Source organism: Chelonia mydas, chromosome 2 (genome assembly GCF_015237465.2).
Source record: "Chelonia mydas isolate rCheMyd1 chromosome 2, rCheMyd1.pri.v2, whole genome shotgun sequence".
Taxonomy (NCBI): domain Eukaryota; kingdom Metazoa; phylum Chordata; order Testudines; family Cheloniidae; genus Chelonia; species Chelonia mydas.
Genome location: NC_057850.1, coordinates 93,821,398 through 93,836,909, shown reverse-complemented (window position 1 = coordinate 93,836,909; position 15,512 = coordinate 93,821,398). Strand labels below are relative to the sequence as shown.

General features: G+C 42.6%; 1 protein-coding gene across 1 annotated transcript in view; it reads right to left on the bottom strand.

Moving 5' to 3' along the window:
• Positions 1 to 15,512, bottom strand: part of CCDC102B (coiled-coil domain containing 102B) — a 341,519-nt gene that overhangs the window by 236,612 nt on the left and 89,395 nt on the right. The window contains exon 5 of the mRNA XM_007066708.4: positions 15,030 to 15,146. Coding sequence (XP_007066770.2) covers positions 15,030 to 15,146 — 117 coding nt within the window. The remainder of the gene's footprint in view (positions 1 to 15,029; positions 15,147 to 15,512) is intronic.

Sequence of the window (15,512 nt, the reverse complement as noted above, 5' to 3'; positions counted from 1 at the left end):
CAAGGGCATGATGGACAGAGGCAACAGGGACAACAGCAGTGCCACGTGAAAGTTAAGGCGCTGAGGCAAGCCTACCAAAAACCAAAGAATGCAAACTGTTGCTCCAGGACAGAGCCCCATACATGCCGCTTCTATGATGAGCTGCATGCAATTCTAGGGGGAGCCCCTACCACTTCCCCACCACTGTCCGTGGACACCTGCAAAGGGGGAGTCTCATGCAACAGAGATGAGGATTTTGTGGATGAGGAAGATGAGGAGGAGGAGGAGGAGGAGGAAGAGGTTGAGAATAGCACACAGCAGGCAAGCGGAGAATCCCTTCTCCCCGATAGCCAGGAACTGTTTATCACCCTGGAGCCAATACCCTTCCAACTCTCCCAAGGTGGGCTCCCGGACCATGAAGCCGGAGAAGGCACCTCTGGTGAGTGTACCTTTGTAAATATAATACAGGGTTTAAAAGCAAGCGTGTTTAATGATTAATTTGCCTTGAAGATTTGGGATGCATTCGCGGCCAGTATAGCTACTGGAAAAGACTGTTAATGTGTCTGGGGATGGAGCAGAAATCCTCCAGGGACATCTACATGAGGCTCTCCTGGAGGTACTCTTTGTGTTAGCCTCAGGAGAGTGATATCATTCATGGTCACCTGATTGAAATATGGGAAATTTGTTTAAGGGGACACTCAGAGGTGCCTGTTCCTGCTGGGCTGTTTGCCTTTGGCTGAAAAGAAATCATCCCTGCTGGTAGCCACGCAGTGCGGGGAGGCCTGTTCATGCTGTGCTGTTTGCGTTTGGCTAACAGGGATCTTCCCTGATACTAGCCACATGGTGGTGGTGGGGCGGGGGGGGGGGGGGGGGGGTGAAGTGATCATCCCACAGAATTGGGTGTGGGAGGGTTGGGTTGTGCTGCACATTCATCCTAAAACCACAGCCCCTCCTTTTAAATGGCCAACCCAATGGGCTTTGCTTGGTATGGGAAAAGAGGGCGCTGCTGTTTGAAACTGTTCCCACATGCAATGAAGGTTGAAGAAGCCGAAACCCTTTGCCTTACCATGGCTGCCTGCAAGCCGAATTCTGTTGCACAGCCGAGTGTGTGTGATGTCTCACACCAAACCAGCTAAACGTCCCTTGTGATCCACCAGTGCTTGCAGCACCATTGAAAGGTACCCCTTGTGGTTTATGTACTGGCTGCCAAGGTGGTCCGGTTCCAAGATAGGGATATGCGTTCCGTCTATCGCCTCACCACAGTTAGGGAATCCCATTGCAGCAAAGCCATCCACGAGGACCTGAACATTTCCCAGAGTCACTACCCTTGATAGCAGCAGCTCAGTGATTGTGTTGGCTACTTGGATCACAGCAGCCCCCACAGCAGATTTACCTACTCCAAAATGATTCCCGACTGACCGGTAGCTGTCTGGCATTGCAAGCTTCCAGAGAGCTATCACCACTCACTTCTCAACTGTGAGGGCTGCTCTCATCTTGGTATTCTTGCACTTCAGAGCATGGGAAAGCAAGTTACAAAGTTCCATGAAAGTGCCCTTATGCATGAGAAAGTTTTGCAGCCACTGGGAATCATCCCAGAACTGCAGCACTATGTAGTCCCACCAGTCTGTGCTTGTTTCCTGGGCCCAGAATCAGCGTTCCGCAGCATGAACCTGCCCCATGATGTCCAAATTGCCAGGGCCCGTGCTTTGAGAGAAGTCTGTGTCCATGTCCTCATCACTATCGTGAACGCGCTGTCGTTGCCTCCTCACCTGCTTTTGCAGGTTCTGCATATACTGCAGGATAATGCGTGAGTTGTTTGCAATGCTCACAACAGCAGCGGTGAGCTCAGTGGTCTCCATGCTTGCCATGGTATGGTGTCTGCAGGAGAGCAGAGTTGCAGCAGAAGTGGTGGATGATGATGGATGCCACGAGAATAGATATTTATACAGAAAGACGAGAGGACCTGCAAGGTGGATTCATGGCACCAGGAGAGCAGAATTGCAGTGGAAGCGGTGGATGACTACGACGGTTAGCAGTCCTACTGCACCATCTGCTGACAGCAGTATGGTGTCTGCACGGAAAAAAGGTGCAAAATGATTGTCTGCTGTTGCTTTCACAGAGGGAGGGGCAACTGACGACATGTACCCAAAACCACCCGTGACAATGTTTTTGCCCCATCGGGCATTGGGAGCTCAACCCAGAATTCCAATAGGCAGCAGAGACTGCGGGAACTGTGGGATAGCCACCCACAGTGCCATGCTCCGAAAGTCGATGCTAGCCACAGTAGTGAGGACGCACTCCGCCGACTTAATGTGCTTAGTGTGGACATATGCAAACAACTGTATAAAATCAATTTCTAAAAATCAACTTCTATAAGATCAACCTAATTTTATAGTGTAGACATACCCTTAGAATAAAACTAAAATACAAAAAGGGAAGGAAACAAAAGATGAACAGTGCAGCCTATAAATACTGTTATGACAATTAGAGAGAAAAGGTGGGTGAGGTAATAAGTTTCATAGGACCAGTTTCTGTCCTGGTGAAAGAATAGCTTTCGAGCTTACACAGAGCTCTTCTTCAGGTCTGGGAAATGTGCTTGGTGTCACTGCTAAATACAAGGTATAACAGATTGTTTAGCATAAGGAGTTAACACAATTCAAGGGACCATTCAGGATGAAGTGGCCCATTAATGCCTCTCGAGTCATAGAGGGCTGGATAGTGGGTTATAGATTATTGTAATAAGTCATAAATCCAGTGTCTCTATTCAGTCCATGATTTTTAGTAACAATTTTAATGACAACTGAAAACCACCATACCATGTCAGATAATTTCCCCACATGCCCTCAAAAAGGTGAGTATCCTCTTCCCAAATCATTTTCCTACCTAACTGAATTACACTTTGCTTTTCAGTAGAAGGATCAAAACAGTGGGGGAAATACAGAGTGAAATCAAACTGCAGCCATTCATAAGCCACTGAACTAGACTGTCACATAAAGGTATGTGGTACAGGGAAGTGTAATAGAGTACTCTGGCCCTTTAAGACTAAGGAGGGAGATCTCAGAAGCCAGGTTACACCTTTCCTGGATTTCTACTACTGACAGATCCAGGGAACAATAGAGACAGCTTCTGAGAGAAAGGAATTGGTTGCAGGACAGTATCTGGAAAATCCTCAACCTACAATTCTGTTTAGGGGTTGGGACAAAGTGCTTGTAGTATGGCAGGACTCCCTCCTAGTTGGAGTTATGCTGGTAGAAAGAGGCCTGGATGCTAGCTGCTATCAAGGACAAGGAGAATGAAATGTAGCTGTTCAGACTGTGTCTGCAAACTACAAAGAGGATTTGGGAAAAGCTCACCCCAGCGGGGACACCTGTGGAAGAAGGGAAATAAGGAAAGGGATTTTCACGCTGTCTGGAATGGCTCAAGACTGTGAATGCCTACTTCAGGGGAGACTGTCAAAAGCAGGGCAGATACTCCACACTGGTGGTATGTTGTATAATTAGATTTCACTAATCCAATACCAAGTGTAAACTCCCAAAGTACTACAAGTCTTATAATGGAGTGACAGACAGTCCCCTTAGACACTCCAGTCTATCTTGCCATCCAGGCAAGCTGGACTTGGTGATAAATGGTCATTTATCATTTAACACTCCAGGTTACATCCAGTCCCAAGAGACCAGTCGATTTGCATCCGAGATTGCACACCAAACACAACACTGGTAGCCAGTTCTACAGCAAACTAACTAAAAGGAATTAAAGTTACTGAGAGGCTAAAGCAGGTAAAATATATATGTACAGGTGAGTCATAGTCTATAATTCCAAATAGTAGCAGAGATGTAGTAATATTTCAGTTTCCCAAAAGACTCTCAGGGCTACCCAGAATAACTCTGGAGATCTCTGTCTTCTTGTTCAGTTATTCTGCCCAGTTAGAATCCAAACAGTCCAGAGGTGAAGCACTTTTCCTTTTGTCCTTATACACAGCTTCTTCCCTCAGAAAACAAGCTGACAGGGTCATTACCTACACAGGCTTTTTCTTTGATTGACAGAGAGAGAGAGAGAGAGAGAGAGAGAGAGGTATATTTAGGGCTGGTCTACATTACACAGTTAGGTTGACATAAGGAAGCTTATGTTGACCTACTTATATATGTGTCTATACTACAGCCCTTCTCCCACCCATGTGCTATCCCGACATAATAACTCCACCTCCATGAGAGGTATAATCCTTATGTCAGTGTTGTTGGGCAACGCAGTGTCTGAGTAGACATTGCATCCCTTATATCAGCTGTTGGCTGTCTTGTCAAATTCACTACAGGAGCCGTGAAATTGACAAGAAACCAGGACAGCTGCCCTCTGCTCCCAGGGAGAACTGGGCAGCTTCCACACACACCCCAGCTCCCAGCTAGGACAAGAAGCCCGGGTGGTTCTGCCACATGCTCCTCTCTGGGAGTGGGGCAGCACTGTTAATTTCATGGCTTCCCAAACTGTGAAATTCACAAGGTTGCCCAGCTGCCAGCGGGGAGTGGACAGGGGGCATGAGAAGCTGGGGCAGCTGGATCCCTCTCCCAGGGGGCAAGATACCCTGAACGGATTCTCCCACTCCCAGTGGGAAACAGGGACTGGGCAAGCGGGGGCAGCCCACCAGGAGCTCGGGAGCCTGTGAGGGCAGTAGGGAGCTGTCAGGGGAGCTGAGAGATTGGATTCTCAGCTCCCCACACTGCCCCTCTTTGGTCAGTGGAAGCGGTGGACTAAGGTCAGTGAGGGTGCACACCACTGACCCAGGAGGGTACTGTGGACATGAACCACCACAGCAATTACTGTGGGGGCTGTAAATTGAACTAATATAGGTCAACTTATGTTTCTAGTGTAGACATACCCTTTGCGTCCTTGATATCTGATCATCACACACAATGACCAGTTGCCTTCCAAGGCACAAGAATTAGTACTTTCCTGTTAAAGTTCTTCATTTGTGTTATCGAAGGCTTCTTTCTGGTTTGATGGGTTATTTAGCTAAAGGGGTTTATGAAGTTTAAGTGGTTGTATTGCATTATAAAAGCATACAGATAGGTGAAAACAATACATACAGCATCCCATTAGTTATCGTAAAGTTTAAACATCAACTACGTTCTTATACATTTAATAACCACTTTGATTTATACTGATATACAAGTGAATTGGCCTGGCTTCCAGTTACGCATATGAAAGTGTTCAGTGAGGCCGGGGACTCTGGCATGAGCTGGCACCTGGTCTGCCAGCATCATAGGGTTGTTCAATTTTATTGCAAATTTTGTTTATCTATTAGGCTTTACTGTGAGCCTAGGGTAGAATGAGGTGAAGTTGATTTAAAAGGGCATGCCTGTAGGACATGCCTGGCTCTGAGCTATAGCCTGCTACAAGAAGCGTTTGTGTTTGCCTCCAACACAGACATAAGTTTGTGGTGAACGTACGTGCCTTCCCTTCCCCTTTATTTGTTATTACATGATCATCATGTCTATTTCTCTCTCTGTGTTTTCCTTTTTGCCAGAATACCTTCCACCACATGTAAGGCCTTTCGCACAGCATGGTTGACTAATCGTTACAATGGATATCAGAAAATAATGTTTTGGATGACAGGGCTTTATTTATTTATTGGCCATCTCAGCCTTGCTTATCCTCAGTGAAGCATTCATTTTAAATGTCATCTGTCTTTGTACCAATAGTCTACAAACAAGCCTAATATGACCTAGAGACTTGTGTCTTCAGGGGGCATGATTCCTTGTTGAACCCAACAAAAGGAAGCCTCGGGCAACCTGATTCAGATAACCACAGAACAGCTGTTTTTAACTTGAACAGATCAACATTGAAAAGTTAAAATCAATAACACTCTTTCATGTTATAAACAGCTGTACAGCCATTTCATTTAAAATAGAAAGAATGAACGTACATTTTAAATATTACTGTCACCCAATTTTGCAATCCTTACTTTATACACAGTACATGAAAGTCATTTAGAGCACAATTGTCTGCAACTTGAAGGAAGAAGTATACTCAGCTGAATCCTAAAGCAGCAATGCCTTGATTTCAACAATGGATTGTTGAAAATTATGTACTTATAATAAACCATAAACAGTTGTAAAGCAGAAGTCAATGGATCCACAGGGCCCAATACTGCTCCCATCTGGCAGTCAGACTCCCAATAAAGGGTGGAAAAGTGAGGTTCCCCACACTGCGTTTACTTCAGATTATTACTTTTGGTGGGGAAGGGAAGAAGTGTTTCCTCCTGTGAAACACAAGTAGATATTTTTGGGCTCACAAAAACTGCAGGTATCTGGGTTTTCTTTACAGTCACAACCAGCCATAGGTCGCATTAGCTTTGTGGTTTATTACTCACTAGTTGCCAGAGCAATCAACATTCCCTCGCACAAGAATTGTGTTTGCAATGAAACTGATAAAATTGGGATTCCCAAACCCTCTGTCAATCAGTTTGGCAACAGGCTATAATTTGGAAGGATTCAAGACATTAATTTAGGACATTAATAGTGAGAACCATGGAGTGAGAGATTAGCCACATAGTTATGACAATAAACTCTGAAGCTGATTTGTAATAGTATTAAGGAAGGAGGAAAAAACAGGAATTTTTGGTGTTTTCTAATAAAGGACAAATATATAGAAAAAACTTTCTTGTAATATACCATTCTGTTAAGTAATGATTTAAATGGAACAGAAGATATTAAACTACTGGACTGATAAAGAAACTCTCCCAGCCATGCTTAGTTTGAAAAGCAAATTGAAAGAGATATCTGCTAAGAGGTAAGAACTGTTACTACTTTAATGTTTTTGCCGAGATATTACTAAGAAATAATATACTATTTTGCCCTTCCAGATACAATTTAGCACCAAAGCTGTTCCATTCCTAAGTAGGGGTTGGCATTTGGCCGGCCCAAAAATAATTGGGCAATTGAGTGTTCAAACGTTGCTAAATAAAGTAAAAGGTTGTCAAATATTTAAGAGTGCTAATTTATTAGAACAGTTTAAAAAAAAAGAGTTTAAGGTCTGCAACAGACTTAGCCTTAGATACTTATGCTTAATTACAAAAAAAAAAGCCACAAGTTACTTAATTGTTAATTTTAAACAGAAAAATACAAGAGACTACAGAATGAAGAATTACTACTACCCTTTTTAGCAATATTAAAGTAGCATTTAAATGTGACCATTATTCAAGACTGAACAGTTACAAAAGAAAAAATTAAATTAAACAGAAACAGAAGAAGCACACAGCAATTATAAAAGAAAAAAATCATTTTTAAAGGAAATTATACTAGGTAGGCAGCAGGCCAACTTTTCAAACCTCTTGGTCTTTATTATCTTTTTCTTTATCAGCTTCACCTGCTTCATCGGTATCTTTGTCATCATCATGAAATTCGCCAGTATCTCCTTCTTTCCCTTCATCTGATGAATACTCTTCATCTTCCATTTTGTTCTCTAATCTTGATCGTGCTATACAGTCACAGGTTACCTGGCAGTGGAGGTTTTCAGTCTGTTTTCAAATGGATGATTCCCCAAGCTAACCAGTTTCATTCCACGCATGCAGTAGTACACAGAAGTGGTAAAAGTATTTCTGGCACTGGAGCTGGAGAGCAAGAAGCCTGACACAACACTTTCCACCATGATAGAGCAAGCTGTTTTGATTCACCTGCTGGGATTGCACTCCACATTGTTTTATAACACAACAGTGCGCTTCTTGCTTTATAATTTGCTACCTCCATCAGTACGGTTTATTCATTCGTATAGCCTTTAAAATTTACAACAGCCACTATAGGTCAGGAATCAGGGCCTGCAGGAGACCCAGTCTCCAGGCAACCTAACAAGCACAGCTGGCCTGTAGTAGGCTACCTGATTGGCTACAGTCCAATCAGTTGGAAGAGCCAGAAGACTTGCTCTTAAGCCCAGAAGCAGCAGCATTTCAGTGGCTGCTCAAAGCGTTCAGACATGGCTGTGATAGCTCCTCTGTTTGTTTGTCCCCAGCCTTGCCCCATTCCTGACCCTTGGCTCTGTCTTTGGCCCTGGCCTCCAACTCCACCTCTGACCCTGGGCTCCAATTCCTGACTGACTCCTACTCTAACCATTAGGCACAACTGACCACTTTCCAGGTCATTGACACAGTGAGATCACAAGCTGTCATTTGAATGCCTCATTAGAAAGGTCTTGACCATGGAAACATGGATCAAGAAGGTGGGCAGCATTATGTGTAGAAGTGATTTTCCCCTGATATTATTTTGTCTAAAACCTTTTTCTCTCAGCTTTTATAAATGGACTGGGTTCAGTATTCTCACAAGTATGTTCTTGGCATCAGAAAATGTAGAACTAACATTTTCCAGATTCTGAATGGACTGAGCTATGAATTGAAGCAATGAAATGCATTTTGAGTTTCACATCCAGAAGACATCATCGTCAAGAAAGTCAGTGCAGATTACTTGGGGCCGACACGCAGTCACCTTCTTCAAGAGCAACTGACTGAACAGCCTTCTCTCATATCTGAAGATCTTTGAGGCATTTAATAGAAGATGCCCATCAAGTATGACAAGACTTACTCAGTGTCGATGAAATTGAGGGTTGTATTAAATGATGCTGGAAAATGGCCAACAATACTTCTCAACTTTTGACACATGTGATGAGAAAGCTGTCAGATCTTCAGCATCACTGATGAAAAGTTGTGTTGTATGAGCAATGCGTCCATAACACAGAAGGCGTAGTTTCTCGTTTATCAACAAAGCCCAAGCAGCTTTCAGACTAGCTGCATCATCAGTCACAACCAAATTAATCTTCTGTGGACCGAATTCATGGTTTACCTATTTAAACTGGTCAGCAATGTATTGAGCTATGTGGTCATGTTCAGCTGTGCATTGGAATGAGTAAAACACTTGTTGTGGAGTCATTACCATGAAGTTGATGACACCCTCACTAAAAATATTGCTCCAGCCATCAGAGCTTGCTCCATAAGAACATCAACTTTCTTTTTCACATTGTCAGCTTTGGCATTCAGAAGACTTCCTGCAAGCCATTTCTTTCTTGGCACTTTGTAAATTGAATACATATAAGATTTTTTATGATATGAAATAGAGTATTGCTGGTATAAATACCTCTAGCAAACCTACAGTCAAGTTTGTTTTTCTAGTCATGGGATATTCTATCCAAAAACCTCTCAATACCAATTTAATGACCATCTGAAGACCTTCCAGGCATAGGAGTTAGAATAGTAAAATTCTTATTAGAAGATGAAGGAATGGAATTAGCTTCACTTTTGTTGTTACTCATATCACTATTTTCAACAAAAGATTCCATCCTTTGTGATGATGCTGGCAAAGATGAAGTAGAAGAAGAATGCACAGAAGAAAACAAATTTTGATGCATACTAGTTTTCCTCTTCTTTCACAGTAGTTGGACATGTCACAAGAATTCAACAAGTGTCTTTCCATTCTAGCTACAGGCGTCTCATACTCAGAACAACAGAACTTGCACTTAACTTTAGCAGTTTTTCTGTGTTTGCACCTCTGTCTTCACTTGTCTAATGTGCTTTTTAAACTACCATATATGCATATGGGCTGGTATACAAATAAAGATATACATACAGCGCTTGTTCTAGAAGAGTCCAGTGAATCAAGATGCTCAGCTTTCAATAAGTTCACCTTGTTTCCCCCAACAAATGGCACTAGCACATATTAAAGTGAGTAATCAAGACATTTAAAAAGGCTTGATAACAGATGTCACCATGATGCAATCAAAAACAAAGACAGTCATTTGTATCAGGGCATTCTTGCTGTAATATTTCACAATATTTGACTGTATGTAGAGTAGCTGTAGCCATATCAGTCCCAGGATATTAGAGAGACAAGGTGGGTGAGGTAATATATTTTATTGGACCACCATCTGATTTATGGCTTATTGCACCAATCTGTTATGCACTAACCCCCTATTTTTGTCCTGGGACGGCAGAGATGTTAATGGGCCACTCTATTTTAAATGGCCCCTTAGAATATTTGCTAACTATTTATGCTAAACAATCTGTTCCACCTTGCAATTAGCTGTGACATTCGGAGTACCTTTCCCACACCTGAAGAAGAGCCTGTGTAGCTCGAAAGCTTGTCTCTCTCACCAACAGAAGCTGGTCCCAGAAAAGATATTACTTCACTCATATTGTCTCAGTAACTGACCAGTCAGTTGACCAACTTGCCCAGCCTATTCCTAAGTATAGGCTGCATAGCTGTCCCTCCCTGTCCGTCTCTGACCTGTAAAGGTGAGGTCAAAGGGGGGAAATTAGCTACACCTAGTGCTCCAGTTGGGCAGAACAGCAAGGCAGTCTATGAGCCCCGGGCCCTCAGTCAGGGCAGGGCAGTAAACAGTCAATAGATTCTGACCTTCAATCAGGGCACAGCAGCTGAGCAGTCTATAAGCCTCAGGCCCAGTCAGGGCCAGGCATCAAAGCAATGAGTACACTCTGGCCCGCAATCAGGGCAGAGCGACTAGGCAGTCTATGGGGCTCAGATAAACGTGAGCACCAAGCACTGTCTATGGGGCTCAGGTAAGGGTGAGCGCCAAGCACAGTCTAGTGCCACTTGGCTAGGCTCAGGTAAGGGTGCCCGAGAATCACAGGCCTCCTGGCCTAAGAAGTGGGAGTACTGCCTCCCCAGCGGTGGGCTGGCGGGGGAACACAGGCCAGCCCAACTCCACTACATCCCAGCCCAGGGTCCAAACAGAATGGTCCATTACTGGGTCAGCGGGAATTTACCCACAACAGGCTAACTTTGTATCAGGCCAGTTCCCAACCAGACTGTTGCCTGGTTTCCCTGGGGTGCTTCCTACTCTCCCCCTTGGGTGTATCTGCATCTGTCATATCGTCCCTCTGGCCAGTCCGCGGGCAGCAGCCCCAGCAGCTCCTCGGCATCTCGTCGGCTGGCAGCCCAGGGAGATCTGTCCAGTCCACAGGTGGCAGCCCCAGCAACTCCTCAGCATCTTGGACAGCCAGCAGTCCTGGGACCTCTGGCCAGTCCTGAGGAGGCAGCCCTGGCAGCTCTTCTGCAGGCTCCAGCAGCAGGCAGGATGCATTCATCTCCTCTGGTAGCTCCACTCCAACTGAGCTGCAAGGCCTTCCTTTTGTACTTCCCCTTCCTGTCTCGCCCTTCCACTTCCGGTGGGGCAGTGGAAGGCTCTCCTGGTTCGGCCCACCATGGGGCATGTTGTGGTTCCTCCCTGTCGCTCTCTGAGGGAGGTCACGCCTCCTCGCTACACTCTGACTCAATTTACTGAAGTCTTAATTGTGGAAATGTAGGGAAATTAAATAATAAAGAGACAATGAGCCTAATTCTGGAGAACCATTTGGATACTTTACAATATGATGATATAAAGAAAAAAATAATATTGCATAGCTTACTTTATATATTACCACAACACTCACTCATCTGAACCTCTTCATTGTCTTCCTATCTTTTATCCCGTCAGATTCAAGTTCCCAGTTCTAGCCTCCAAGGCATTTCATAACATCTCTCTCTCTCTAACAGTAGATCTTGCCACTTCCTCCTACTTTCTCTGTGCTCTTCTTCATGCCTTGCCTCTCCCTTTTCCCTCCATATTCTGAACTTCGTTCTTTGTGTCCTGCAATCCCCTAAAATGGTGTAACCTCCTGTTTACTGGGCCTGATTCGCCTCCCATTTCTAACAAAATAAAATAAGGAGTAATGACACTGAAATCAATATTTATAACTGTGTTAATGTACTCTACCTGAAAATTATTTTTCACTTGGCTTACTTAAGCAGTGATATTCAACCAGGGGTACATGTATCCCTGGGGATACGCAGTGGTCTTCCAGGGAATACATGTAGATACATCTAGATATTTGCCTAGTTTTGCAACAGGCTACATAAAAAGCATTATCAAAGTCAGTACAAATTAAAATTTCACACAGACAATGACTTGTTTATATTGCTCTATATACTATACACTGAAATGTAAGTACAATATTTATATTCTAATTGATTTATTTTATAATTATATGGTAAAATGGTAATAGAGTGATATGACACTTTTGTACTTTTATATCTGATTTTATAAGCAAGTAGTATTTAAGTGAGGTGAAACTGGAGTATGCAAGACAAATCAGACTCCTGAAAGGGGTATTGTAGCTGGAAAGATTGAGAGCCACTGACTTGGAGTATTTCACAGTTCTTTATGTGGAGTCAGTTTCACTGTTTCCCATATAGTCCCTAGATGAAAAAAACTATATTCAGCAGAGAAGAAAATCTCTCATAAAAAGATGTGTGTGACTCTAACTGCATCCCAGTGGAAGGGAGCAAAGGGCTCACTGGTTTCTGGTAGTTAGTTTCAGATGGCATGACCAGTTCAGCATGCTCCAATGCATTAATGCCATGAACCATAATCTGATAGTGTCATGTAAGGTATCACAGGAAAAACAACACATTGGTCATTCATATTTTTGCATGGTATATGTTTGGTAAATGCCCAAGGGACCATACAAATATGAAGAAAATGTGGGACTAAAATACATTTACAAGGCAAGTCTGGGGAGTGGGTAAACAGGTTTCTCCCAGATACAGGACAAGCTGATGCCTCCAGCTGGGTGTCATCAGAGTTGATTAGCAATCACATGGCTAGTGGCCATTGATTTACCTCAAAGTGGGCAGGAACAGATCCCTTTGCATTTTTGAAAACACCAGTGAGATAAGAAACCAGCATGGAACTTCTTTCACCACCACACTCCATGTCTCCTTCCTCACAGCTTGAATGAACTTTATTTTGAGGAGTATCCATCAGAAAAATCCATTTCAAAGGTTCACTGGACTAGAAGAAAGGAGCAAGGAACCACATCTTATCTTTCACATAAGATGACAAAGGAACCAAAATCTCTTGCCTCTGGGGAGAGATACTGACCAAGGATATGTGTGTGTACGTGTGGGGAGATGGCAGGGGTCAGAGATCTTGCTAGAAGAAAGCATGGTAAACATCTTACCTTGAACCAAGACTATAGTTTTGTTAAGTCTTAATTTCTAGAAAGAGTTTTTCCACTTTTCTTTCCTTGTAGCCCTTTCTAACTCTATCCTTTATATATGAACTCACTTAAAATCCTATCTTCCTTTGTTAATAAACTTGTTTTATTTTAATCTAAACCAACCCACTGCTGTGTTTGAATTGACATGATAACTCCAGTTAAAGCGATAAGCTTGTTTTTTCTCTAAAGAGACAAAATGCACAACATTATTATTCCTCTGAATGGTCCTGGAAAGGGCCAGACGTTGCAGAGTACATGGTTTTGGGAAAATTCGAGACTGGACATGTGTTAGATTCACTTGGCTAGTAGCAACGAAGCCTTCATTGATTGGCATGTAACAAACAGGCTGCTGGAATCAGAGCATTAAGCCAGAGCTGCTTAACACACACGTCATGCTTCTCAGGTGGCTGCCAGAGTCCAGGCTGTGAGCCACCACAACAGAGCATTTAAGGCATCCAGGGTTACAGGGCAAGCAGTGATACAACCCCTCACTGGTCTGAATTGCCCCCCAGAATGTGGCAATAGGTACAGGATTTTCTTTCATTCCCCCAAAGTCAGGACAGCCTTTTTAAATAGTGCTCTATCATATTGAAATGTTTTACAATTAGTCAATTAAAAAAAATCTATGAGAGAGTGTCCCTTTAATTCTTTTTTTTTTTTTTTAATTTGACTCAACTCATGTTTGTGATAGGGAAGAGCCCTGTGCTGTCACTGTGCTTTATATGTTGAAAATAGTGAGAAAGTAGAACACAAAGACCTCTTGTCCTATACATCAGTTCTCTTGCTCTAACAGGGCCTATGGGAAGCTGGTTTTAGCATGCAGTCTGCCTGGGAACTTTGCATACTCTTACTTCCCATTCATACAGGCAACATGAAAAGTGGAGCTAGAGGCGTTGCTCCTCTAAGAACATATCTGAGCCATCTTTGTCCTGAAGAGATAGCATAAATGGCAATTTCCTACCAACAAATGTTTTCTGGTCTTGGAATTAAAGCACATATGAAGTATAAATTAAGACTTTTGCATATAAAGAAAGGCAACAAAAACCCTTGTAGCACAATGAAATGAAAGAACTATCTCATAGCCCACCATCAGAGTATCTGAGAATCCCAAGTATTTATTGATTTAACTCTAGTGATGTAGCAAAGTTTTATTATCTGCATTTTATGAATGGGAACCTAAGGCCCAGAGAGTAAGTGACTTGCCCTCATTACACATGAAGACTGTGTCAGATCTAAGAACTGAAGGCAGACTCAAGTCCCAGTCCTTTGCATTAACTAATAGATCATTGATCACCTCTGCATTATTAATGAGCTCTCTCCAAACTTCTTTTTGTATCAAGATTTTTAGTTACCCTGAACAATATGGACACATAACATGAACCTATGTCAAAGATTACTCTCAGTTCTATTCTGATTGCCAGTAGCCATTCTTAAAATTCAGCCAATCATAGCTAAGTTGTGCACAGCTGTTCCATCTGTGATGTTTCTCTCAGAAACTCACATTACAATTACATTACCACCACTACAAAAAGCCGTGCCAGGCATGGGTTCAGGTTGATACAAATCCCTTCTCCCAGTCACTGACAGGGAGCAAATATGGATCTGACAATATCTTGAGACACCAAACCCGGCAACAGATTGAACTTGTTAATGAGTTTTACTCACAATGAGCCACATATTTTTGCTCAGGCATCTTTGGAAATGAACTATTTCTTCCTTTCTGCACCGTTCAAATGTTTCTTAGTCTGCTGCAAGCTGATATCATTGCACAATGTTATTGTTAAATGCCAAAAAATCAGCAATTTTTCTCTTCCTATTTTTCCTTGCCTGTCTGCTATTACAGAACTTTTTTTGTGTGTAGGAGACACTGATCATTACAATGGTTTGTACATGAGTCATTATATTTTCCAAAGATATATAACGTTACAAACTGAAACTTCATAGAAACTATTATTTGATATATATGCAGAGTTATGTATCTGCAAAAGAAGTTAGAGATGCCTTGGAAAAACATTACCTCTGCTCTTAATTCACACATCTTTCTGTCCATATTGCTTCGGGCACCAGTTTCATCCTCTATATTTTCAAAATTCCTTTCCACTTCATTTTGGTGTAGGTCATGTAGTATGTTCAGCTAAAAGACAGAAGTTATTTAGCATCATCAGTAAAGAACTAGGAAATGTGTTCCCACTAAACAATCCTGAACAAAATCTTAACAGCCAAAATTAAATACAAACAAATATAAAATGCTTTCATGGTACCAATGATAGTTCACATATTTATAGCCCTGGTCCTACAGATGCTGTAAGTGCATGAAGTCCCACTGAAGTCAATCAGATGCCAGGAAAAGGCAGTAGTTCACCTACTACACATTACATGATCAGAACCCAAGTGTACATTCAGTGGACAATTTGTTTGTAAATCAATTTAGATGAGGATCTCCTTCAAATGCCTGCCCATACTCACACATTCCTACTTATATCTATTATATGAAAAACAA